A 23860-nucleotide genomic window follows, 5' to 3' on the forward strand; every position below is an offset into this window, starting at 1 on the left:
CCTCCTCCTCTTCCTGTCTTTCCTCCTCCTCTTCCTCCTCCTCTTCCTCCTCCTCCTCTTCCTGTTTTTCCTCCTCCTCTTCCTCCTCCTCTTCCTCCTCCTCTTCCTCCTCCTCTTCCTCCTCCTCTTCCTCCTCCTCCTCCTCTTCCTGTCTTTCCTTCTCCTTCTCCTCTTCCTCCTCCTCTTCCTGTCTTTCCTCCTCCTCTTCCTCCTCCTCTTCCTCCCAGACCTGATCAATAATGGAGTCAGTGCAGGTTAAACATGACGGAGGTTAGTCTACATTATTCATCCTCAACATGAATAAGGTTGACCCCTCACCTCCTTTCTTCACCTTCTCCGTCACCTCATACCTCCACCGTCACCTCACCTCCTCCATCACCTCACCTCCTCCGTCATTTCTCACCTCCTCCATCCCCTCACCTTCTCTGTCACCTCACCTCCTCCATCACCTCATACCTCCACCGTCACCTCACCTCACCTCCTCCATCATTTCTCACCACCTCCATCTCCTCACACCTTCTCTGTCACCTTACACTTCCTCCGTGACCTCACACCTCCACCCATCCACTTCGCTCCACCCGTTTCACCTTGTGGTGTGTGTCAGTCTGTTTATGAAGCCAAATCACAAGATGAACTTTCCACAGTGAAGAGTTGGAACCCAGAGGAGGAACCGGAGCCGCAGTCACTCCCAACACCACGGTGTTTACGTTTACAGGTCAAAGGTCAAAGGTCAGTCCCAACACGACGGTGTTTACGTTTACAGGTCAAAGGTCAAAGGTCAGTCCCAACACGACGGTGTTTGCGTTTACAGGTCAAAGGTCATCGACGGCTCAGTGGCTTTAAGGAGGAGCAGAGAAAACTGGTTCAAATGTGACATGTGGTTTCAAAACTCACATCTGAAACAAAGATAGATTCACACGGCCGACATTATTATTATTATCATCATCATCATCATCATCATCATCATCATCAGTAGTAGTAGTAGTAGTAGTAGTAGTAGTAGTACTAGTATTATCATTGTTATTATTATTATCATTATTAGAGGTTTAGTTAAGTTAGTGAGGTATTATTGATTATTTCTGAATATCTTCAAGTACCATCATTTTGCAGGTTTTGCAGGTTTGTACTTGATACTAGAAAGTTCTCTAAACAAAGTAAAGTTACTTCTAAATCCTCAGATTAAAACTAGGGAGGGACTGCAGGCAGGTTGAAATCTGCACTTAATCTGTTGAAATAAAACAACAACAACAATAATAACAACAATAATATTTTCTGGTTTGTAAAGAATCATTTAACTTCAGATTCATAGAAGTAAAGTTTAACAAGTTGATGAAAATGGATTTAATTCTAAGTTTAAACTTTAGATTAAGAATTAAACTTCTAATATCTTTACTTTTTATTAAACTGTTTTTATTAAACCTTCCGAAGCTGCTCAAACTTTAAACTTTCAATCAAACTGCTTTAAATAACCCGAACCAGAACCTGAGTCCGGTTCTGGAGGGTTCTGGTTCCCGGACCCAGTTCGGACCCGGTTCGGACTCACCCCCTGCTGACGACCAGCCGCAGCGCCTCCAGGTTCCCGTGGTACGCGGTCCAGAGGGTCGGCGTCATCCCGTCCTCGTCCCGGGCGTTGAGCTGCTTCCGGGCGGCCTCCCGCAGGACGTCCAGGAGCCCGTCCCGGGCCGCCCGGTGGTACCGGTCGCTCATGACGTCACTCCGGGTTCCGGTCCATCGGCCCGGCTCGGGGTTCGGGTTCGATCCGGGACAGGGGGCTCCGGGCGGCCGGTTGCTAGGTGACGGACACGAGGCGTGCTGTTACCGAGGGGTGGGGACGCTGACGTCAGGCCCCGCCCCATTGGTGACGTAATGTTTGTTTACATCGTTGTTATGGATTTTATCTTTATTTTTAGTTTGTTTCTGAACATTAAGTCACTTGAATTCATCTTGTTTTAGGATTGAAATACAATTACTTCATATTCAAATATTTTAGTTTTATTTCATTTCCTTTTCGATCCGTTTGTACATGAAGATTAATAAACGTATTTAGAATTAAAATCGTTCTATGTAGTGAGCAGATCTCAGCTGATTCACAACTTTCATGACAGAAGAGTTTGATTTTGTTTAGTTACCGATCAGAAGTAACTAAAGTTACAATAACTTTTTTCTCTTCATGATTCCAACAATCAGAATAAACTTCGTTTCCTCAGATTTTATTCAGATGTTCTTCTGTGATTGAACATTTTTTCTATTAAACTCGAATATTAGAACTATATTTCTAGAATTGTATTTAAGTAACAAACCCCAGATCTTTTTTTAAAGTTGTAGTTTCACTCCATTACAATATATTTACATCAAACTTCCTCTTGGAAACATTTCCTAACATCAATCTGACATTTTTTTGGTTTTATAATTTATATTCTGTTTGGACATTTTGGGGTTCAAGACGTTTTTCACCTGCTCCACCTGCTCCACCTGCTCCACCTGCTCCACCTGCTCCTCCAGCTCCATCGGTTTCTCCGGCTCCACCAGCTCCTCCGTCCTTCAGCTCTACGCAGGTCTGGCTGCTCTACCGGCTTCGCCCAGCTGAGGACCCCAGCAGGCCAGAGCTTCACTGTTCCTCTCTTCCCAGTGGGATGAAGAGTTTAAATGTTTGAGGTTCGGATTTTAACCAGAGACCTTCTCCAGCTGGGAGCAGAGGGGGCAGCACCCCCTGCTGGCCAGCTGCTGGGAACAGCCTGGAGCAGAAGAGATCTGTGCCTTCCTCATCTTCTGCAACATCATGGTGAGCATCATCTTCATCAGAGCCACTGGAGGAGAGGAACCCGCTGAGCTGGGACTGATCCCGGTGTTCAGGGTCCCCCCTCAGCTGGAGGTGGGCCTGGGCAGCCAGTTCTTGGTACAGGACACTCTCGGTGGGTCTCTGGAGCTGCTGGTCTCTGCCTGACCCGACTCAGAGCAGAGGAACCAGAGGTTCAGGATCAAGGGGGGGGGGGGGGGGCTCCCTCTGGTCCACCAGCAGATACCCTGACTACCATCAACGTGCCGGTTGGAAGAGTCACTGAGATTAAAGTTTTTATCAGGATTCTTCACCTTTTATTTACTTTTTGTACCAAAATGTTCCGTTTTACATGTTTGAATTTCAAGGAAATTTATTTTTCAGAAAGAAAGAAAAGGCGGATCGTCTGCAGAAAGTCAGTCCTGCTGTTCCTTCAGCCGGGCCTGATGGACCCCCTTCACATGCATGTGAAGACCCGAGGCCCCCCATGGAGTCTGAGGAGACGAGACAGGACCCGGCAGGTTCAGATCGGGGCCCAGACCCGGCAGGTTCAGATCGGGGCCCAGACCACTGCACACACCACTAAAACCCCCCAGCGACACCGGGACCAGCAGAACACCAAGACACATTTTATTTGAGTGAAACTCGTCCAAACACAGTCGCTGCTTCGTGTCGTTAACAGGATCGATAACGACTGAAGGTCCACAGACGGGTTCAGACTTTGGACCTAAACTGGCAGGATGAGAGGAGAGGTCCTGGTCCAGCCTCTAAATCCTCTGGATCTCAAAGAGCCGGATGTCGGTGTCGTACCAGATGGGAGGATCCAGGTTGCTATGACAACAGAGATGAAGGAGCAGGAAGTCGAGTCAGAGGAAGTAAAAACAAATGGGAGTGTTCAGACGAAGCTGTTCCGGTACCGGAGGTAGATGACGCCCCACATGTAGGTGCGGAACCAGGCGGCAGTGCCGGCGTTGGCCTGGTACTTCCTGATGAGGATGGGGTGGGGGACGGGCAGCAGCCCCACCAGCGTGCCGTGCTGCAGGAACTTCAGGATTTCAGATTCGTCCGTCAAACCTCTGAGGAGACAAAGTGGTTGAAAACAGACGGGTCACGTGACCCGGTCACATATTCCAGGTATGAAGTGATACTACAAGAACAATGTCACATTAACATTTTCTAAATTTCATTCCTGGATTTATTGGAAACGCAGGAGTTAACGACCAAAGACCTGAAGAAGTTCGACTGTCAGTTTAAAAACTGAAATAAGAAACTAAATCCTGAAATGAGCTTCAAACTAATTCTGAGGACGGAGCTCCTGATGGATTCGGTCTTTAAAGTATTAGAAATGTTTTCCTTCCCTCCACCGGGTCAGACGTGACGGAGGGACTGAACCTACTTATCGATGCAGATCTTCTCCACCTGAGGGACCAGAACCTGCAGAAGCCTCATGATGGTTTGTAGGGGCAGTTTGGATTTCCACGTTGAGACCTGGGGAGGCAGAAGACGGAGGACCTGAGTGAAACCACCCAGCAGTCAGGAGCCCAGAGTCCCGAGGACTCGTCCTCACCCAGTCGCTGCTGGGGCTCCAGTCCACCAAGGACGAGACGCTGGACAGTCGACTCCTCGCCGCCTCCGACTCCGTGTGGTCCACCTGTCGAGACGACGAAGCTGCTGAGCTCCGAATGTGATGCTGACAGTGTGATGGTGGGGGGTGGGGGGTGGGGGGGTGGGGGGGTGGGGGGGTGGTGGTACCTCAGGGTCCCTCCCGGAGTTGGACTCGGTGTCGCTGACCCCGGCGCCGCCGTTAGCGAGCGCCTGTGGACAGCGTGACTGCGGCACGGCGACCATGGTGCCGTCCACGCTGACCTGAGACGTCTCCGTGATCTTATCGATTCCTGCAACACAGGAAACGCTTCATCCCGCTGAGCTAGCCTGTTAGCCTGCTACTCTGTTAGCCTGCTACTCTGTTACCCAGATAGCCTATTAGCCTGATAGCCCGTTAGTCTGCTAGTCTGTTAGCCTGTTAGCCTGCTAGCCTGCTAGTCTGTTAGCCTGCTAGTCTGTTAGCCTGTTAGCCTGCTAGTCTGTTAGCCTGCTAGTCTGTTAGCCTGCTAGTCTGTTAGCCTGTTAGCCTGCTAGTCTGTTAGCCTGCTAGTCTGTTAGCCTGATAGTCTGTTAGCCTGATAGTCTGTTAGCCTGCTAGCGTGTTAGCCTGTTAGCCTGCTAGTCTGTTAGCCTGCTAGTCTGTTAGCCTGCTAGTCTGTTAGCCTGATAGTCTGTTAGCCTGCTAGTGTGTTAGCCTGTTAGCCTGCTAGTCTGTTAGCCTGATAGTCTGTTAGCCTGCTAGTCTGTTAGCCTGCTAGTCTGTTAGCCTGCTAGTCTGTTAGTCTGCTGGTCTGTTAGCCTGTTAGTCTGCTAGTCTGTTAGCCTGCTAGTCTGTTAGCCTGCTAGTCTGTTAGCCTGATAGTGTGTTAGCCTGTTAGCCTGCTAGTCTGTTAGCCTGCTAGTCTGTTAGCCTGCTAGTCTGTTAGCCTGCTAGTCTGTTAGCCTGATAGTCTGTTAGCCTGATAGTCTGTTAGCCTGCTAGTCTGCTAGTCTGTTAGCCTGCTAGTCTGTTAGCCTGATAGTCTGTTAGCCTGCTAGTCTGTTAGCCTGTTAGCCTGCTAGTCTGTTAGCCTGATAGTCTGTTAGCCTGCTAGCCTGTTAGCCTGCTAGTCTGCTAGTCTGATAGCCCGCTAGCCCGTTAGCCTGTTAGCCTGTTAGCCCCTGGACCGGGGCTCCTACCTGGAGTGACCTCCAAACTGGTCTTGAGTGTCCCGGGCTCTGCAGGTCCGGCTGGTCTGGAGCCCTCCATGGACTGGCTCTCCACAGAGTTCCTCCTGGAGTTCCCGGACTTCCTCCTCCTCCTCTTCCTCAGCATGGCCTTGTGGATGGACGCGGCGTCGGACGCCAGGTTGGCCAGCTGGTGGAAGACGCCGCGCTTGCGGATGATGGCGTACACCAGGTTGGAGTTCCCTGTGAAGAAGAACTCAGACCTTCAGCTGACGTTCCTCTGCTGGACGCTGCAGAGGAACGTCAGCTGACCGTCAAACTGGTACTGGATGATGTTGTTGAAGACCTCCAGCAAGAAGAAGACCAGGTGGTGGTTCTGGCAGGAGGAGAAGAGGAACCATGGCGAGGAGAAGGCCTCCAGCAGGTGCAGCAGCTTGTTGGCCGCCACCATGGACAAACTCTTCAGGTACGGAGAAACTGGGAGGGCCAAGCGGTTGACGAGTGAGAGAGTGAGAGAGTGAGAGAGTGAGTGAGTGAGAGAGCGAGAGAGCGAGAGAGTGAGAGAGTGGGTGAGCGAGAGAGTGAGCGAGAGGCGGAGTGAAGAGAGAAGAAAACAAAGAATCAACTAGTCGTCTGAAGTGAAGCTGCAGCAGAACGAAAACCAAGAATTCAACAGAACAACGTGTGTGTGTGTGTGTGTGTGTGTGTGTGTGTGTGTGTGTGTGTGTGTGTGTGTGTGTGTGTGTGTGTGTGTGTGTGTGTGTGTGTGTGTCATCTGGTTCAAAATGTTTTTTGGATTAAAAAGAGAAGCAAAGTGCTTTTGAAGGATGAATGTTTCTCAGACTTCTTGTCCCATGAAAAAAACCTGCATTAATCAAGTTAAAATAAAGTCCCTTAATGTGAAAATCTCCCGTGTTTGTTTGTTCCTGCCACTAAAGTGAATATTGGTCGTCAGGCTGCTGAAGTGGCCCGCCGTCCCCAGAAGGGGGCAGTGTTACTCACTGTTCACGATGATGGTGAGCAGGCAGTCGAACAGCGGCTGCAGCCGCTGGTGTCCACTGGTGATGGTTTTATGGAAGATCTGCACAGAAAGAGACGGGGACGTCAGCCAGGAGTTCAGAGCTTCACCTCCTCTGGGAATGTTGGACGCAGGACGGCTGAGACCACGACGAGCAGGTCGGCGTGCGTCCCGCTGAACACCGGGATGTCCATGGGAACCCGCAGCGTGTACGGCTTGTTCAGACGGACGCCGAAGTTTCGCTCCCCGCTGAGCAGCAGCAGGATGAACACGCCGATGTGGGTGAGGCCGACGCGAGCTGCAGACAGACAGACAGACAGACAGACAGACAGACAGACAGACAGACAGACAGACAGACAGACAGACAGACAGACAGACAGACAGACAGACAGACAGACAGACAGACAGACAGACAGACAGACAGACAGACAGACAGACAGACAGACAGACAGAGAGAGAGAGCTCATTACCACCTCCTGACCTCCTGACCTCCTGACACACTCACACACTCACAGTGATCGGCCCGGGCGTCGTTCAGGTAGAAGAGGATGGGAACCAGCACCTCCAGCACGTCGCTGCTCTTCAGCACGAAGAAGAGGAATTTCTAAAACACACAGAGAAGAAATAACTTACAACAATAAGAGACTTCCTGCTGTTCTCATGTTGCTTCTCATCATCAGAGTGAAAACGGACTCACAAGACAGGAATGAAAAGAAAAATGACAAACGAAGTCAAACCAGCGCAAAGAAACAGAAAATGATTTTAAACAATAAAACATTAAACTGATGTAAAAGATGAAACAATAAATTATCATGAAAAATAAAAAACTACTGAGAAACGTAAGAATGAATAAAAGAGCCAGGAGACAATAAGTCCACATGAAATTTAATGCAACAAACACAAATGAACCAAAGGTGACAGGTCAGGGTTTAGGGTCAGAGTCATGGTCAGGGTTTAGGGTCAGAGTCATGGTCAGGGTTTAGGGTCAGGGTTTAGGGTCAGAGTCATGGTCAGGGTTTAGGGTCAGAGTCATGGTCAGGGTTTAGGGTCAGGGTTTAGGGTCAGGGTTTAGGGTCAGGGTTTAGGGTCAGGGTTTAGGGTCAGGGTTTAGGATCAGGGTTTAGGGTCAGGGTTTAGGGTCAGGGTTTAGAGTCAGGGTTTAGGGTCAGGGTTTAGAGTCAGGGTTTAGAGTCAGGGTTTAGGGTCAGGGTTTAGAGTCAGGGTTTAGGGTCAGGGTTTAGGGTCAGGGTTTAGAGTCAGGGTTTAGGGTCAGGGTTTAGGGTCAGGGTTTAGGGTCAGGGTTTAGAGTCAGGGTTTAGGGTCAGGGTTTAGAGTCAGGGTTTAGGGTCAGGGTTTAGGGTCAGGGTTTAGAGTCAGGGTTTAGAGTCAGGGTTTAGAGTCAGGGTTTAGGGTCAGGGTTTAGGGTCAGGGTTTAGGGTCAGGGTTTAGGGTCAGAGTCATGGTCAGGGTTTAGGGTCAGTGTATAGGGTCAGAGTCATGGTCAGGGTTTAGGGTCAGGGTTTAGGGTCAGGGTTTAGGGTCAGAGTCATGGTCAGGGTTTAGGGTCAGGGTTTAGGGTCAGAGTCATGGTCAGGGTTTAGGGTCAGGGTTTAGGGTCAGGGTTTAGAGTCAGGGTTTAGAGTCAGGGTTTAGGGTCAGGGTTTAGGGTCAGGGTTTAGGGTCAGGGTTTAGGGTCAGGGTTTAAGGTCAGGGTTTAAGGTCAGGGTTTAGGGTCAGAGTCATGGTCAGGGTTTAGGGTCAGGGTTTAGGGTCAGGGTTTAGGGTCAGAGTCATGGTCAGGGTTTAGGGTCAGAGTCATGGTCAGGGCTTAGGGTCAGGGTTTAGGGTCAGGGTTTAAGGTCAGGGTTTAAGGTCAGAGTCATGGTCAGGGTTTAGGATCAGAGTCATGGTCAGGGTTTAGGGTCAGGGTTTAGGGTCAGAGTCATGGTCAGGGTTTAGGGTCAGGGTTTAAGGTCAGGGTTTAAGGTCAGGGTTTAGGGTCAGGGTTTAGGGTCAGAGTCATGGTCAGGGTTTAAGGTCAGGGTTTAGGGTCAGGGTTTAGGGTCAGAGTCATGGTCAGGGTTTAGGGTCAGAGTCATGGTCAGGGCTTAGGGTCAGGGTTTAGGGTCAGGGTTTAAGGTCAGGGTTTAAGGTCAGAGTCATGGTCAGGGTTTAGGATCAGAGTCATGGTCAGGGTTTAGGGTCAGGGTTTAGGGTCAGAGTCATGGTCAGGGTTTAGGGTCAGGGTTTAAGGTCAGGGTTTAAGGTCAGGGTTTAGGGTCAGGGTTTAGGGTCAGAGTCATGGTCAGGGTTTAAGGTCAGGGTTTAGGGTCAGAGTCATGGTCAGGGTTAAGGGTCAGGGTTTAGGGTCAGGGTTTAGGGTCAGGGTTTAGGGTCAGAGTCATGGTCAGGGTTTAGGGTCAGGGTTTAAGGTCAGAGTCATGATCAGGGTTTAGGGTCTGAGTCATGGTCAGGGTCAGAGTCAGGGTTTAGGGTCAGAGTCATGATCAGGGTTTAGGGTCAGAGTCATGGTCAGGGTTTAGGGTCAGAGTCATGATCAGGGTCAGAGTCAGGGTTTAGGGTCAGAGTCATGGTCAGGGTTTAGGGTCAGGGTTTAAGGTCAGAGTCATGATCAGGGTTTAGGGTCTGAGTCATGGTCAGGGTCAGAGTCAGGGTTTAGGGTCAGAGTCATGATCAGGGTCAGAGTCAGGGTTTAGGGTCAGAGTCGGAGGAGAACCAGGAGCATCAGGCACCTTGTTGACGTCGCAGAGCTTCCAGAAGAGGATGAGCAGCTCCTGGTGGAAGAGGATCTTCCTGGTGGAACGAGGCAGGTAGGTCTGGATCAGAGGGTTGTTCAGCAGCCGAGACAAACCTCTGAGGAGGAAGGTCAAGTCCTGACGCACACGGAGAGAAGCTCAACCAACAACCTCAACACAGAGCAGCTCAACTAACAACCTCAACACAGAGCAGCTCAACCAACAACCTCAACACAGAGCAGCTCAACTAACAACCTCAACACAGAGCAGCTCAACTAACAACCTCAACACAGAGCAGCTCAACTAACAACCTCAACAAAGAGCAGCTCAACCAACAACCTCAACACAGAGCAGCTCAACCAACAACCTCAACACAGAGCAGCTCAACAAACAACCTCAACACAGAGCAGCCCAACAAACAACCTCAACACAGAGCAGCCCAACAAACAACCTCAACACAGAGCAGCTCAACAAACAACCTCAACACAGAGCAGCTCAACCAACAACCTCAACACAGAGCAGCTCAACCAACAACCTCAACACAGAGCAGCTCAACTAACAACCTCAACACAGAGCAGCTCAACTAACAACCTCAACACAGAGCAGCTCAACTAACAACCTCAACAAAGAGCAGCTCAACCAACAACCTCAACACAGAGCAGCTCAACAAACAACCTCAACACAGAGCAGCTCAACAAACAACCTCAACACAGAGCAGCTCAACAAACAACCTCAACACAGAGCAGCTCAACAAACAACCTCAACACAGAGCAGCTCAACTAACAACCTCAACACAGAGCAGCTCAACCAACAACCTCAACACAGAGCAGCTCAACAAACAACCTCAACACAGAGCAGCTCAACAAACAACCTCAACACAGAGCAGCTCAACAAACAACCTCAACACAGAGCAGCTCAACCAACAACCTCAACACAGAGCAGCTCAACAAACAACCTCAACACAGAGCAGCTCAACTAACAACCTCAACACAGAGCAGCTCAACCAACAACCTCAACAAAGAGCAGCTCAACTAACAACCTCAACAAAGAGAAGCTCAACCAACAACCTCAACAAAGAGCAGCTCAACAAACAACCTCAACACAGAGCAGCTCAACTAACAACCTCAACACAGAGCAGCTCAACCAACAACCTCAACACAGAGCAGCTCAACCAACAACCTCAACACAGAGCAGCTCAACCAACAACCTCAACACAGAGCAGCTCAACCAACAACCTCAACACAGAGAAGCTCAACCAACAACCTCAACACAGAGCAGCTCAACTAACAACCTCAACACAGAGCAGCTCAACTAACAACCTCAACACAGAGCAGCTCAACCAACAACCTCAACAAAGAGCAGCTCAACAAACAACCTCAACCAACAACCTCAACACAGAGAAGCTCAACAAACAACCTCAACAAAGAGCAGCTCAACCAACAACCTCAACAAAGAGCAGCTCAACAAACAACCTCAACACAGAGAAGCTCAACAAACAACCTCAACACAGAGCAGCTCAACTAACAACCTCAACCAACAACCTCAACACAGAGAAGCTCAACAAACAACCTCAACACAGAGAAGCTCAACAAACAACCTCAACACAGAGCAGCTCAACTAACAACCTCAACAAAGAGCAGCTCAACAAACAACCTCAACAAAGAGCAGCTCAAAAAAACAACCTCAACCAACAACCTCAACACAGAGAAGCTCAACAAACAACCTCAACACAGAGCAGCTCAACAAACAACCTCAACACAGAGCAGCTCAACTAACAACCTCAACACAGAGCAGCTCAACTAACAACCTCAACACAGAGCAGCTCAACAAACAACCTCAACAAAGAGCAGCTCAACAAACAACCTCAACCAACAACCTCAACACAGAGAAGCTCAACAAACAACCTCAACACAGAGCAGCTCAACTAACAACCTCAACAAAGAGCAGCTCAACAAACAACCTCAACACAGAGCAGCTCAACTAACAACCTCAACACAGAGCAGCTCAACTAACAACCTCAACAAAGAGCAGCTCAACCAACAACCTTAACAAAGAGCAGCTCAACAAACAACCTCAACAAAGAGCAGCTCAACAAACAACCTCAACAAACAACCTCAACAAAGAGCAGCTCAACAAACAACCTCAACCAACAACCTCAACAAAGAGCAGCTCAACAAACAACCTCAACCAACAACCTCAACAAAGAGCAGCTCAACAAACAACCTCAACCAACAACCTCAACAAAGAGCAGCTCAACCAACAACCTCAACAAAGAGCAGCTCAACCAACAACCTCAACAAAGAGCAGCTCAACCAACAACCTCAACAAAGAGCAGCTCAACCAACAACCTCAACAAAGAGCAGCTCAACAAACAACCTCAACAAAGAGCAGCTCAACAAACAACCTCAACCAACAACCTCAACAAAGAGAAGCTCAACCAACAACCTCAACACAGAGAAGCTCAACAAACAACCTCAACAAAGAGCAGCTCAACAAACAACCTCAACAAAGAGCAGCTCAACAAACAACCTCAACCAACAACCTCAACAAAGAGCAGCTCAACAAACAACCTCAACAAAGAGAAGCTCAACCAACAACCTCAACAAAGAGAAGCTCAACCAACAACCTCAACAAAGAGCAGCTCAAAAAAAAACCTCAACAAAGAGCAGCTCAACAAACAACCTCAACAAAGAGCAGCTCAACTAACAACCTCAACAAAGAGAAGCTCAACAAAGAGCAGCTGACAGAGCAGCTGGACTTACCTCCTCCCGGTGAATCCTTGACAGATAGTTCACAAACAGGTTGTCTGGTCCTGCAGCCTGGAACACATTTCTACTTTAGTCTCCTCTAGTCTCATCCCGCCTCAGATTAGAGAAGATTAGTTTCCGTGGCGACGTTACCTCCGGCTCGCCGGGGGCGGCGGCAGCAGACGAGGCGTTCAGGGCCTGCAGGGCGGCGCGGGCGGCTGACCCCGCCTCCTGCTCCAGGGCCACGATGAGGATCTGCAGGGCCTGCTCCACCAGCAGCTCCCTGCGGTCCCAGAACAGCAGGTGGTTGTACGGGAAGCCCAAACCCACCGGGTCGTAGGCGCACACCACGTTCAGCAGGGAGGTGAACAGAGGGAGGGCGTGTCTGCAGGAGCAGCGGGTCAGAGGTCAAAGGTCAGACAACAGAAAGACTGAAGACAGACAGTGGTCGGTTACCTGTGGTCGGTTACCTGTGGTCAGTTACCTGTGGTCAGTTACCTGTCCTGGGTTACCAGTGGTCAGTTACCTGTGGTCAGTTACCTGTGGTCAGTTACCTGTGGTCAGTTACCTGTCCTGGGTTACCAGTGGTGAGTTACCTGTCCTGGGTTACCCGTGGTGAGTTACCTGTGGTCAGTTACCCGTGGTGAGTTACCTGTCCTGGGTTACCTGTGGTCAGTTACCGGTGGTGAGTTACCTGTCCTGGGTTACCCGTGGTGAGTTACCTGTCCTGGGTTACCCGTGGTGAGTTACCTGTGGTCAGTTACCCGTGGTGAGTTACCTGTCCTGGGTTACCAGTGGTGAGTTACCTGTCCTGGGTTACCTGTGGTCAGTTACCCGTGGTGAGTTACCTGTCCTGGGTTACCCGTGGTGAGTTACCCGTGGTGAGTTACCTGTCCTGGGTTACCCGTGGTGAGTTACCTGTCCTGGGTTACCTGTGGTCAGTTACCCGTGGTGAGTTACCTGTCCTGGGTTACCTGTGGTCAGTTACCCGTGGTGAGTTACCCGTGGTGAGTTACCTGTCCTGGGTTACCCGTGGTGAGTTACCTGTCCTGGGTTACCTGTGGTCAGTTACCCGTGGTGAGTTACCTGTCCTGGGTTACCCGTGGTGAGTTACCTGTTGTCGGAGGAGCAGAAGAAGCAGACCCAGGGGTTGAGGCTCCGGTGTCCAGAGGGAGGAAGGTACATGGCCTCAGAGAAGCAGGTGAGGAGCAACTTCAGCAGCTCTGTCCTGAGAACACGACTGGCTTTAGTCTTCATGTGAACAGGGGTGGAGGGGCCGTCCTGACGGAGCGGCGAGCCGCCGTCCCGACGGAGCGGCCGGCCCCGTCCCGACGGAGCGCTGAGCCCCGTCCCGACGGAGCGCTGAGCCCCGTCCCGACGGAGCGGCGAGCCCCGTCCTGGCGGAGCGCTGAGCCCCGTCCCGACGGAGCGGCGAGCCGCCGTCCTGGTCAGCAATACACTTTTACAAACTACACAAATCTCTAGTTTAACCAGAAACCTTCCAGCTTCAAGAATATTTCAGTCGCTCCTCAAGACATCAATACCTCATCAATACCTCATCAATACCTCATCAATACCTCATCAATACCTCATCAATACCTCATCAATACCTCATCAATACCTCATCAATACCTCATCAATCCCCAGTCTTAGCATCCTTACACTGGCTTCACATCAAATCTAGAATAGAATTCAACATCCTTCTGATCACATCTAAAACTCTTCATCACCAGGCTCCGTCCTATATGGAGAAACTTCTAGAAGGGTCTCACCCTCCACGAGCCCTTGGCTCTGAGGATGCAGGACTGTTGGTAATCCCTAAAGTCCTTCAAAGTAAAAGAGGAGGCAGGAGTTTCAGCCATATGGCTCCTTTACTCTGGAATCAACTAGCAGCCTCGGTCCGAAGGGCCCACACCATTAGTTTATTTAAGAGGAGACTAAAAAGCTTCCTCTTTGATAGAGCTTCTCATTAGGAATAGAATAGGAGCACTAAGTTGAGCTGCTCTAGGCCTAGACTGCTGAGGGGATTTCCTCTCTCCCGTTAAAGGGAGGAACTCTACATTTGGAGCTTCTGTTTCTTGTCTTTCTTTCTTTCTCTCTGTGTAACAACATTACTGGAGCCACCAGATCCTGACAGGAGGGGAGCAGGATCCAGGGGATCAGACCCAAGACTCCCAGAGTGGAGTTACCACGGTCCTACTACCCCACCCCCCCACAGCACCGGGACCCCCCCACAGCACCGGGACCCCACCACAGCACCGGGACCCCACCACAACGGCACGGCCCTTAAACTCCAGACTGAGATTGGTTCATCATCAGACCAACGCTCATCATAGACTTTTCTTAGTATTTGTACTTCTCTGGCCTGTCTGCCTCTCTCTCTCTCTCTCCCTCTTCTATTCCTCTCTCTCCCTGTTCTATCCCATGTACTTCTCCCCCCAACCAGTCAAGGCGGATGCCCCCCCCCCCCTTCCAGAGTCTAGGCTCCGCCCCCTTTCTTCCTGAAGAGGGACTTCTTATGAACTGTTCTTCCTGAGAGGGAGTTCTTCCTGGTTTCCTCTGTTGCTTGTTCCATCTGCTGCTCTGGAAGGTTTAGTTAGGTTCTGTTGTTCTCTATCATTGTAAGAGGTTCTGGAAGGTTTAGTTGGGTTCTGTTGTTCTCTATCATTGTAAGAGGTTCTGGAAGGTTTAGTTGGGTTCTGTTGTTCTCTATCATTGTAAGAGGCTCTGAGATGTTTGTTGATGTGATTTAGAGCTTTACAAAGAAAACTGAATTGAATTAATACCTCATCAATACCTCATCAATACCATGATGGAGTCCAGGTTGGTTCATGTTTTCATTGACCTCCATCAGCTCGGTCTCACCTGTTCATGTCGTGGTTGTAGTTTGGAGGCGGAGCCTGAGCGAAGCCGACGCCGGCCTCCCAGATGAACTCACAGCTGTCGATGGAGCCGACGTCCTCACTGGAATCATGCTGCACAAGAGGTCAGAGGTCAAACCACAGGAGGTCAGAGGTCAAACCACAGGAGGTCAGAGGTCAAACTGCAGGTCAGAGGTCAAACACTTCCAGAGGTCAAACCACAGCAGGTCAGAGGTCAAACCGAACTCCCACAAAGTCAGACACACTGAAGCTCTTTTCTTTATTCAGACTCCGAGCTTCACTTCAGTGAAGAAGAAGAACCAGACGAAGGAACCGAGTTCTGCTGGTTTTTCATCACATCCAGGATTTAATGAGTCGCAGAAAGAAAACCAGCGCGTCGAAGGAAAAACTCATTAAAAACATTTACAAGAAGTGAAAACTTGAATTAGACAGAAACGTCTGGAATTTCTGCATTTTATGAAACTAGAATTTTTTTTAACGACGACGTCTGTTTCCACGGCAACTGCAGGAACACTGAAAACAATGTAGTTTCCATGTTGGTCCACTAGGTGGTGCTTCTGTTGGATCGTTATTACGGTGACTATCAAAATAAAACTACCAAGTTGGATTGTTATTACGGTGACTGTCAAAATAAAACTACCAAGTCCAAGAGAATCTGGACTGGGAGTCATGGTACCATGGAGGAAACTTTGGCTCTACTGAGCATGTGCAGAGGAGCTGGTTACCGTCAGCGTTCTGGACAGAACCCGGCCTGAGGGGCAGGACTCTGTCATGTGACTGCTCTGTCAGCCTGAGGGGCAGGACTCTGTCATGTGACTGCTCCGTCAGCCTGAGGGGCAGGACTCTGTCATGTGACTGCTCTGTCAGCCTGAGGGGCAGGACTCTGTCATGTGACTGCTCTGTCAGCCTGAGGGGCAGGACTCTGTCATGTGACTGCTCTGTCAGCCTGAGGGGCAGGACTCTGTCATGTGACTGCTCCGTCAGCCTGAGGGGCAGGACTCTGTCATGTGACTGCTCTCTCACCTCCTCAGCAACAGAATGCCAGCGACACGTCCAGCAGATAACGGCGACCAGACGGCGGCCGTTAAGACAGGAAGGGCAGCGAGTCCCACAAAGATCCAGTTCAGGGTCAGAGTCAATCCACCAAGCTCACATATATTATTATTATAATATGAAGAATAATAATAAGAATCATAATAAAAAGAAGAATAAAAACGTAATTTCAAAGCTCAAACTAAATTCCAACACTCACCAGCCAGATATTTAGAGACACAACAGAGACGTTTTCTCCACAGTATTTCTTTGTTGCACCAATGCATCCTGGGAATAAATACTGAGAAGAGTAAATTGTTGATGCATTTGTGGGATGAGCAGCAGACGTGATGATATGAAACCATGAAGAGTGTCAAATCTCTTTCTGCTGAAGTCAAAGCACTCATGTTCTGTTTTTAGATCACAGCATTCGACACGAGGCGTTCAGGGACCGCAGGTCAGCCAAACAGATGAGGCGTTTAGGGACCGCAGGTCAGCCAAACACAGACGAGGCGTTCAGGGACCGCAGGTCAGCCAAACACAGACGAGGCGTTCAGGGACCGCACGTCAGCCAAACACAGACGAGGCGAGGAACAGACACAGGCTGGAGGGAACAGACACAGGCTGGAGGGAACAGACACAGGCTGGAGGGAACAGACACAAGCGGGAGGGAACAGACACAGGCTGGAGGGAACCGACACAGGCGGGAGGGAACAGACACAGGCGGGAGGGAACAGACACAGGCGGGAGGGAACAGACACAGGCTGGAGGGAACAGACACAGGCGGGAGGGAACAGACACAGGCGGGAGGGAACAGACACAGGCTGGAGGGAACAGACACAGGCTGGAGGGAACAGACACAGGCTGGAGGGAACAGACACAAGCGGGAGGGAACAGACACAGGCTGGAGGGAACCAACACAGGCTGGAGGGAACAGACACAGGCGGGAGGGAACAGACACAGGCGGGAGGGAACAGACACAGGCGGGAGGGAACAGACACAGGCTGGAGGGAACAGACACAGGCTGGAGGGAACAGACACAGGCTGGAGGGAACAGACACAGGCTGGAGGGAACAGACACAGGCTGGAGGGAACAGACACAGGCGCTGGACATTTCCCCCGTCCTGATCCAGCAGCAGTGAGCCAGCGAGCAGACCAGGACCTGCAGTGTTTGAACACTTCTTCAGTTGCTCAGCAAACAGCCGCTCCTCCAGCGCCTGTGTACACAGTCACTCATTAACTGCTGCCACCGGCTCAGGAACAGATAAACCTCCAGGCAAGCAGCCAGCGTCGAGCTTTGGAGTCAATACAAGTACTTTTTGAAGGTGTCTTCCAGAGTACTACGTGTTCCAAGCACCCAGCTGCCACTGCGTGAACAGGAAGTCAAGCTCTGTGAAACGTGCAGCGCAGCGGTCGTGGCGATGGACCGACCACGAAGGAACCCACAGAGTTTGTGCTGCGACATTCATTATGTTTACATGTCTTCTGTCCAGCAGACCCCGACGCCAGGGACAAAGACCAATCAGAGGAGCGCCGATGTCTCCGTGGTTCTGTTCTCCGTGGTTCTGTTCTCCGTGGTTCTGTTCTCCGTGGTTCTGTTCTCCGTCTACACGTGTTGGAGCTGGTGACCTGGAAACAGCACTGACTAGTGGTGGGACATGCAAACTACACCGTTGTCAGTGATTCTACAGGTGCTGCCTGGATGCAGAACGAGAACATGTAAATGATGCGTTGCCATGGCAACGGGCCTCTTGTGTCCCGGCGGCTGGACTCACCGCTCCGCTCCTCCCGGCGCTCTGGATGGTGAAGTCTGGACAGAAGAGCAGGTCGGAGATGGCGAGCAGCAGAGACTCAGCCAGAGGACGAGCTTCATCGTCCGGGACGTCGTCGTCTAAACGCTGGAGGACAAAACCCAGGAAACAGTGAGCAGATCCGGGACCGCACAATGGACTGAAGCTACTTCCTGGACGGCTCTGGGACCACGCCATGCTTTATGGTCATGTGACCGCAGCTGGATGAAGCACAGACATGAGTGGAGTGACGTAGTGAGGTAGTGACGTAGTGAAGTAGTGACGTAGTGAAGTAGTGACGTAGTGAGGTAGTGAAGTAGTGACATAGTGAGGTAGTGACGTAGTGAGGTAGTGAAGTAGTGAAGTAGTGAGGTAGTGACGTAGTGACATAGTGAAGTAGTGACGTAGTGACGTAGTGACGTAGTGACGTAGTGAGGTAGTGACGTAGTGAAGTAGTGACGTAGTGACGTAGTGACGTAGTGACGTAGTGACATAGTGACATAGTGACATAGTGACGTAGTGAGGTAGTGACGTAGTGAGGTAGTGACGTAGTGAGGTAGTGAGGTAGTGACAGTGAGGTAGTGACGTAGTGAAGTAGTGACATAGTGAGGTAGTGAAGTAGTGAGGTAGTGAGGTAGTGACGTAGTGAAGTAGTGACATAGTGAGGTAGTGACATAGTGAGGTAGTGATGTAGTGATGTAGTGACATAGTGAGGTAGTGATGTAGTGACGTAGTGACGTAGTGACAGTGAGGTAGTGACAGTGAGGTAGTGACGTAGTGAAGTAGTGACGTAGTGAGGTAGTGACGTAGTGACATAGTGAGGTAGTGACAGTGAGGTAGTGACGTAGTGAAGTAGTGACGTAGTGAGGTAGTGACGTAGTGAAGTAGTGACATAGTGATGTAGTGACGTAGTGAGGTAGTGACGTAGTGACAGTGAGGTAGTGACGTAGTGACAGTGAGGTAGTGACGTAGTGAAGTAGTGACGTAGTGAGGTAGTGACGTAGTGAGGTAGTGACGTAGTGAAGTAGTGACATAGTGAAGTAGTGACGTAGTGAAGTAGTGACATAGTGAGGTAGTGAAGTAGTGACATAGTGACGTAGTGATGTAGTGACATAGTGAGGTAGTGACAGTGAGGTAGTGACGTAGTGAAGTAGTGACGTAGTGAGGTAGTGAAGTAGTGACATAGTGAGGTAGTGACGTAGTGAAGTAGTGACGTAGTGAGGTAGTGATGTAGTGAAGTAGTGACATAGTGAGGTAGTGATGTAGTGACAGTGAGGTAGTGATGTAGTGACGTAGTGACATAGTGAGGTAGTGATGTAGTGACATAGTGAGGTAGTGACAGTGACGTAGTGAGGTAGTGAAGTAGTGAGGTAGTGAAGTAGTGACGTAGTGAGGTAGTGACGTAGTGAGGTAGTGAAGTAGTGACGTAGTGAGGTAGTGACGTAGTGATGTAGTGACATAGTGAAGTAGTGACGTAGTAAAGCAGTGAGATAGTGAGGTCATGGCGTAGTGATGTAGATCACCAGATCACCAGATCTGAGGAACGTTAGTGACCTCCAGACTAATCTGTATTTTCATAATATTGGTTCATTATTAAATCTTAAATATTGTTAAGATTTGGAAAAAAACACATTTACTTATTGTTGTGTTTTGCTGGAGTCCTGGAGTCCTGGTCCCCTCCCCCCCCCCCCCCCTCCGCCCCCCCGAGCCTCACTTCAGTCTCACACCTTCATTACGAGACATTCAATCCCTCCTTCATCCAGCTGCCGACCTGGAGCACCAGACAATGTGGGCAGTGTTCAGACCAGCAGGTAACCAGAGACCGGGGGGGGGGGGGGGTTAACTCACAGACACACACCTGGTTTCTGACCAGGGTCTGGGTCCAATGGATCTAGTCAGTGGATGTCATGGATCCAGTGGATCTAGTGGGTCTAGTGGATCTAGTGGGTCTGGTGGATCTAGTGGGTCTACCGTCACCTAGACAGACAGGGTCATGAGGGAATCGTACCCGCGCTCTGCCGGCCCCGGGCACGGTGGACCAAAAGAAGCCTCTCCAGTCCGGGTCCTCGAAAATGTAGGGCAGGATCCGGGTCAGCAGCCGGGTACAGTTCACCACCATCCCCCGCTCCTTCTCTGACCGGCAGCCCGAGTCTGCAGCCCGAACCAGATGCTCCACCGCCTGGCCCAGACAGGAAACAGGAAGAGGAAACAGGAAGAGGAAACAGGAAGAGCAAAGAGGAAACAGGAAGAGGAAACAGGAAACAGGAAGAGGAAACAGGAAGAGGAAAAAGGAAGAGGAAAGAGGAAACAGGAAGAGGAAACAGGAAGAAGAAACAGGAAGAGGAAACAGGAAACAGGAGCAAGAAACAGGAAGAGGAAAGAGGAAACAGGAAGAGGAAACAGGAAACAGGAAGAGGAAAAAGGAAGAGGAAAAAGGAGGAAACAATCATCACCTGATTCTAACATAGAAACCCAAAGGGGGGTGTGGATGATGGATGATGGATGATGGATGGATGATGATGGATGGATGATGGAGGGATGATGATGGATGGATGATGATGGATGATGGATGGATGGATGATGGATGGATGATGATGGATGATGGATGGATGATGATGGATGATGGATGGATGATGGATGGATGATAGATGGATGATGATGGATGATGGATGGATGATGGATGGATGGATGATGATGGATGGATGATGGATGGATGATGATGGATGATGGATGGATGATGGATGGATGGATGATGATGGATGATGATGGATGATAGATGGATGATAGATGGATGGATGATGGATGGATGATGATGGATGATGGATGGATGATGATGGATGATGGATGGATGATGGATGGATGATGATGGATGATGATGGATGGATGATGGATGGATGATGGATGGATGATGGATGGATGATGATGGATGGATGGATGATGGATGGATGATGATGGATGGATGGATGATGATGGATGGATGATAGATGGATGGATGATGGATGGATGGATGGATGGATGGATGATGGATGGATGATGATGGATGGATGATGATGGATGATGGATGGATGATAGATTTCTAGTCTAACTGATGTTTTGCTGAAGAAATGAAAGGAGGAGCTTAAAGCCGATCAGACTGAAGACGTGGTTGTAATAAAGTGAAGCTTTGCTCACTGCTGCCACCACAGGAGAAAAGTGTCACTGCATCAACCGACAGACTGCAGCTGCACAAACCCCCCATTTCATTCAACTCTGCAGCTTCTTCAGAAACTCTCTGCTCCGTCTCTACATGAATGACCTTTGACCTTGTGGTGTGGGAACAACAAACAGCAGGATTCTTGGGTCTGAATGTATCCAGGACCCCCCCCCTGCCCCCCCTCACCTTGTAGCAGAGGGTTGCCAGGTTGGACGGAGACTCCTCCCTGACGGCTCGGATCTCGGCCGCCGGCACCAGAGCGAAGACATCCTGGACGGTGGTGGACGAGTCGGTCCAGAACTGATCCCAGAACACGTCGTCTGACGCCTCGACCGGCTGCAAGAGCAAACGTCTCACTCTCTGGTCACCCTCACGTCAACTCACTCTGGTCACCCTCACGTCAGCTCACACTCGGCTCACACTCGGCTCACACTCAAATCCCCTTCCGATCACATTTCAAGCTTTTTCAATCAATTCAACAGTTTTTTATTTTATTTTTAATACTTTTGATCAGAAAGTTCCTACAGAAACATTTTCCTTCAGACAAAAGGTTTGAAAGTGTTGATCAGCATATCTTAAATGTTTTAACCATTTTTATTGATTCTATATGAGGTTTTGTTCTTATGTCACATATTAAAGGAAAGAAGTTTTCTACCACATTTATTGTATGAGAAGTACTTCAATCATAAACAGCAGAAGTATTGAACTGATTGGATCTGACAGATAAATAATAAACAAATATACTTAGAATCCACTTCAGGCTCTTATGTGTAATTATTTTCTATAATAACAATATGAAGCAATTGAACAATGAAATTCTCTTGAATATTTTTTATATAAATGTTAAAACGATCACTTTCAGCTATATATTACGTTTAAAAATATATTATTTTAAAATCTAAAAGTGTAGATTAGTATTTGTCTGCATTTGAAATGATAAAAATATTTTTGATTTGATAAAGTTGAATCCACACAAACAATTGAACTGATCAGGAAGCAGCTGATTGATTGATCAGTGATCGACTCCATCTGCGCAGCGCAATTAATCAATGGATGTTTTAATTAGCGCACATATTGGCGCAGCGCCAACTCTTCCAGTTCAGCAACGCGATCAACGGATATCTGCGCAAATTCTGGTTCTGATTTGCGCAGCGCGATCGGTCGATGGAACAGATGGACTGTGAGGTGGACCCTGAACGCACCACCAGGTCTGAACACACCTGCAGCCAACAGGTGAACAGAAGAAAACATGGTGATGGCGGATTAACGTTAATCAGATATTAGAGATTATTAAAGAGAAAACACTCATAAGGATTAACGTCTCCTGACGGGATTACAGGGAGAGTCCAACATTAAAGGAGAGGTGCTGAAAATCCTGCAGGTGGATTCTGGTTGAAAAGTCTCGTTTACCTGCAGATTCTGTTTTATCACTCCTGCTCTCTCTCCTGGTTTCACCTGCTCTCTCCTGGTTTCACCTGCTCTCTCCTGGTTTCACCTGGAATCTCCTGCTCTCTCTCCTGGAATCTCTCCTACTCTCTCCTAGTTTCTCCTGCTCTCTCCTAGTTTCTCCTGCTCTCTCCTAGTTTCTCCTACTCTCTCCTGGTTTCTCCTGCTCTCTCTCCTGCTCTCTCTCCTGGTTTCTCCTGCTCTCTCTCCTGGTTTCTCCTGCTCTCTCTCCTGCTCTCTCTCCTGCTCTCTCTCCTGGTTTCACCTGCTCTCTCCTGGTTTCTCCTGCTCTCTCTCCTGCTCTCTCCTGGTTTCTCCTGCTCTCTCTCCTGCTCTCTCTCCTGGTTTCACCTGCTCTCTCCTGGTTTCTCCTGCTCTCTCTCCTGGTTTCTCCTGCTCTCTCTCCTGCTCTCCTGGACTCACTTTCTTGCCACCATCTGTTACCCGGACTTGCTCTCCAGCTGCGGTTAAAGAGGAACTTTCCTCTCCGCCGCTCGGCAGCGCTTCTCCGGTCAAACGGAACCGACCTGAGTCCCGGTGGTGAGCTGGATCACCGCCTTCCTGAAGTGAAGCTTAGAGTCCGAGTTCCCCATGTCCAGTCTGACTGCTGCTGCTGCTGCTGCTGCTGCTGCGGCCGCTCCAGTCTGACTGCTGCAGCCGGGATCCGTGAGCAGGAGGAGAGGCACCCCACCCCCCCTCCTCCTCCTCCTCCTCCTCCCCCTCCCCTCCCCCTCTCACACCTCCAAATGTAAAAATAATCATTAAAATATTCGTCATAGAAGCATATTTTTATTCATTATATTTTATTTTTTTTTAAATTCTAAACTTGTAAATAAAACTAAAGAATTAATCTGGAAAAACAGAATTTAAATCAACTCGGTAGGAAAATCCTGAAAACCCATCAACCTGTTCTGTTCTTTTCTTTTCTGTTCTTTTCTTTTCTGTTCTTTTCTTTTCTTTTCTGTTCTTTTCTGTTCTTTTCTTTTCTTTTCTTTTCTTTTCTTCTCTTCTGTTGTCTGGCTAAATCATGTTTCAGAGAATTAAAAAATCCCACGGCTCCTGAACGCAGCACCATAACCAGGATCCTAAAAGGAGACTTCCGGATGTGAAGGTTCATATTAACTACCCCAACTCAGGTGGTGGAGGAAGTAATCAGATTACTCAGTCCATTAAAAGTACCAAAATAGGTAAAGCATCAAAATAAAAATACTCCATTACTTGAATAAAATACTGCACACTTGTTCATTCCAAGTGAACTAAGTGACAGAGTGAATCATTGGTCCTGAATTAATGAATAAAGACCGAAGAGAATAAAAAAACGCTTTGAAAACCAGATGGGGGCGCTGCTGAGCAGCTCCACCAACTTCTGAAACACCATTCACCTTCAAGCTTCAACTTCAGAACTGCAGAGATTCTGATCCAACAGTAAAAACAACAACTGGTGAAGT

The 23860-nt window shown here is 49.3% G+C and overlaps 2 protein-coding genes across 3 annotated transcripts in view; both read right to left on the reverse strand.

Annotated features, from left to right (window-relative positions):
• ush1gb (Usher syndrome 1Gb (autosomal recessive)) overlaps nt 1–1707 on the reverse strand; it is a gene marked incomplete at its 5' end in the record, with an annotated part of 3775 nt that extends 2068 nt beyond the window's left edge. The window contains one exon of the mRNA XM_080475424.1: nt 1544–1707. Within this exon, the coding sequence (XP_080331550.1) occupies nt 1544–1707 (164 nt within the window). The remainder of the gene's footprint in view (nt 1–1543) is intronic.
• A 1368-nt stretch (nt 1708–3075) lies between these two features.
• hid1b (HID1 domain containing b) lies at nt 3076–23056 on the reverse strand. Of its 2 annotated transcripts, XM_080475291.1 has the most exons (19): nt 22940–23056; nt 21153–21302; nt 19782–19952; nt 17759–17881; nt 14935–15044; nt 13184–13297; nt 12223–12454; nt 12085–12141; nt 9320–9460; nt 7080–7170; nt 6713–6864; nt 6551–6629; nt 5861–6025; nt 5561–5791; nt 4529–4671; nt 4344–4427; nt 4173–4264; nt 3694–3852; nt 3076–3607 (listed from the first exon to the last, which is right to left on the reverse strand). In XM_080475291.1, the coding sequence occupies exons 1-19, from the start codon at nt 23003–23005 to the stop codon at nt 3544–3546; spliced, it is 2424 nt and encodes an 807-aa protein (XP_080331417.1). In that variant the 5' UTR covers nt 23006–23056; the 3' UTR covers nt 3076–3543. The 2 variants fall into 2 exon arrangements, with proteins under 2 accessions (XP_080331417.1, XP_080331416.1); XM_080475290.1 differs by having other exon boundaries at nt 6551–6864; nt 9320–9380; nt 22940–23052.
• Nucleotides 23057–23860: the final 804 nt, after the last annotated feature.

The sequence above is a fragment of the Lipophrys pholis genome (assembly GCF_963383615.2).
Source record: "Lipophrys pholis genome assembly, chromosome: 1".
In the NCBI taxonomy this organism is placed as follows: Eukaryota; Metazoa; Chordata; class Actinopteri; order Blenniiformes; family Blenniidae; genus Lipophrys; species Lipophrys pholis.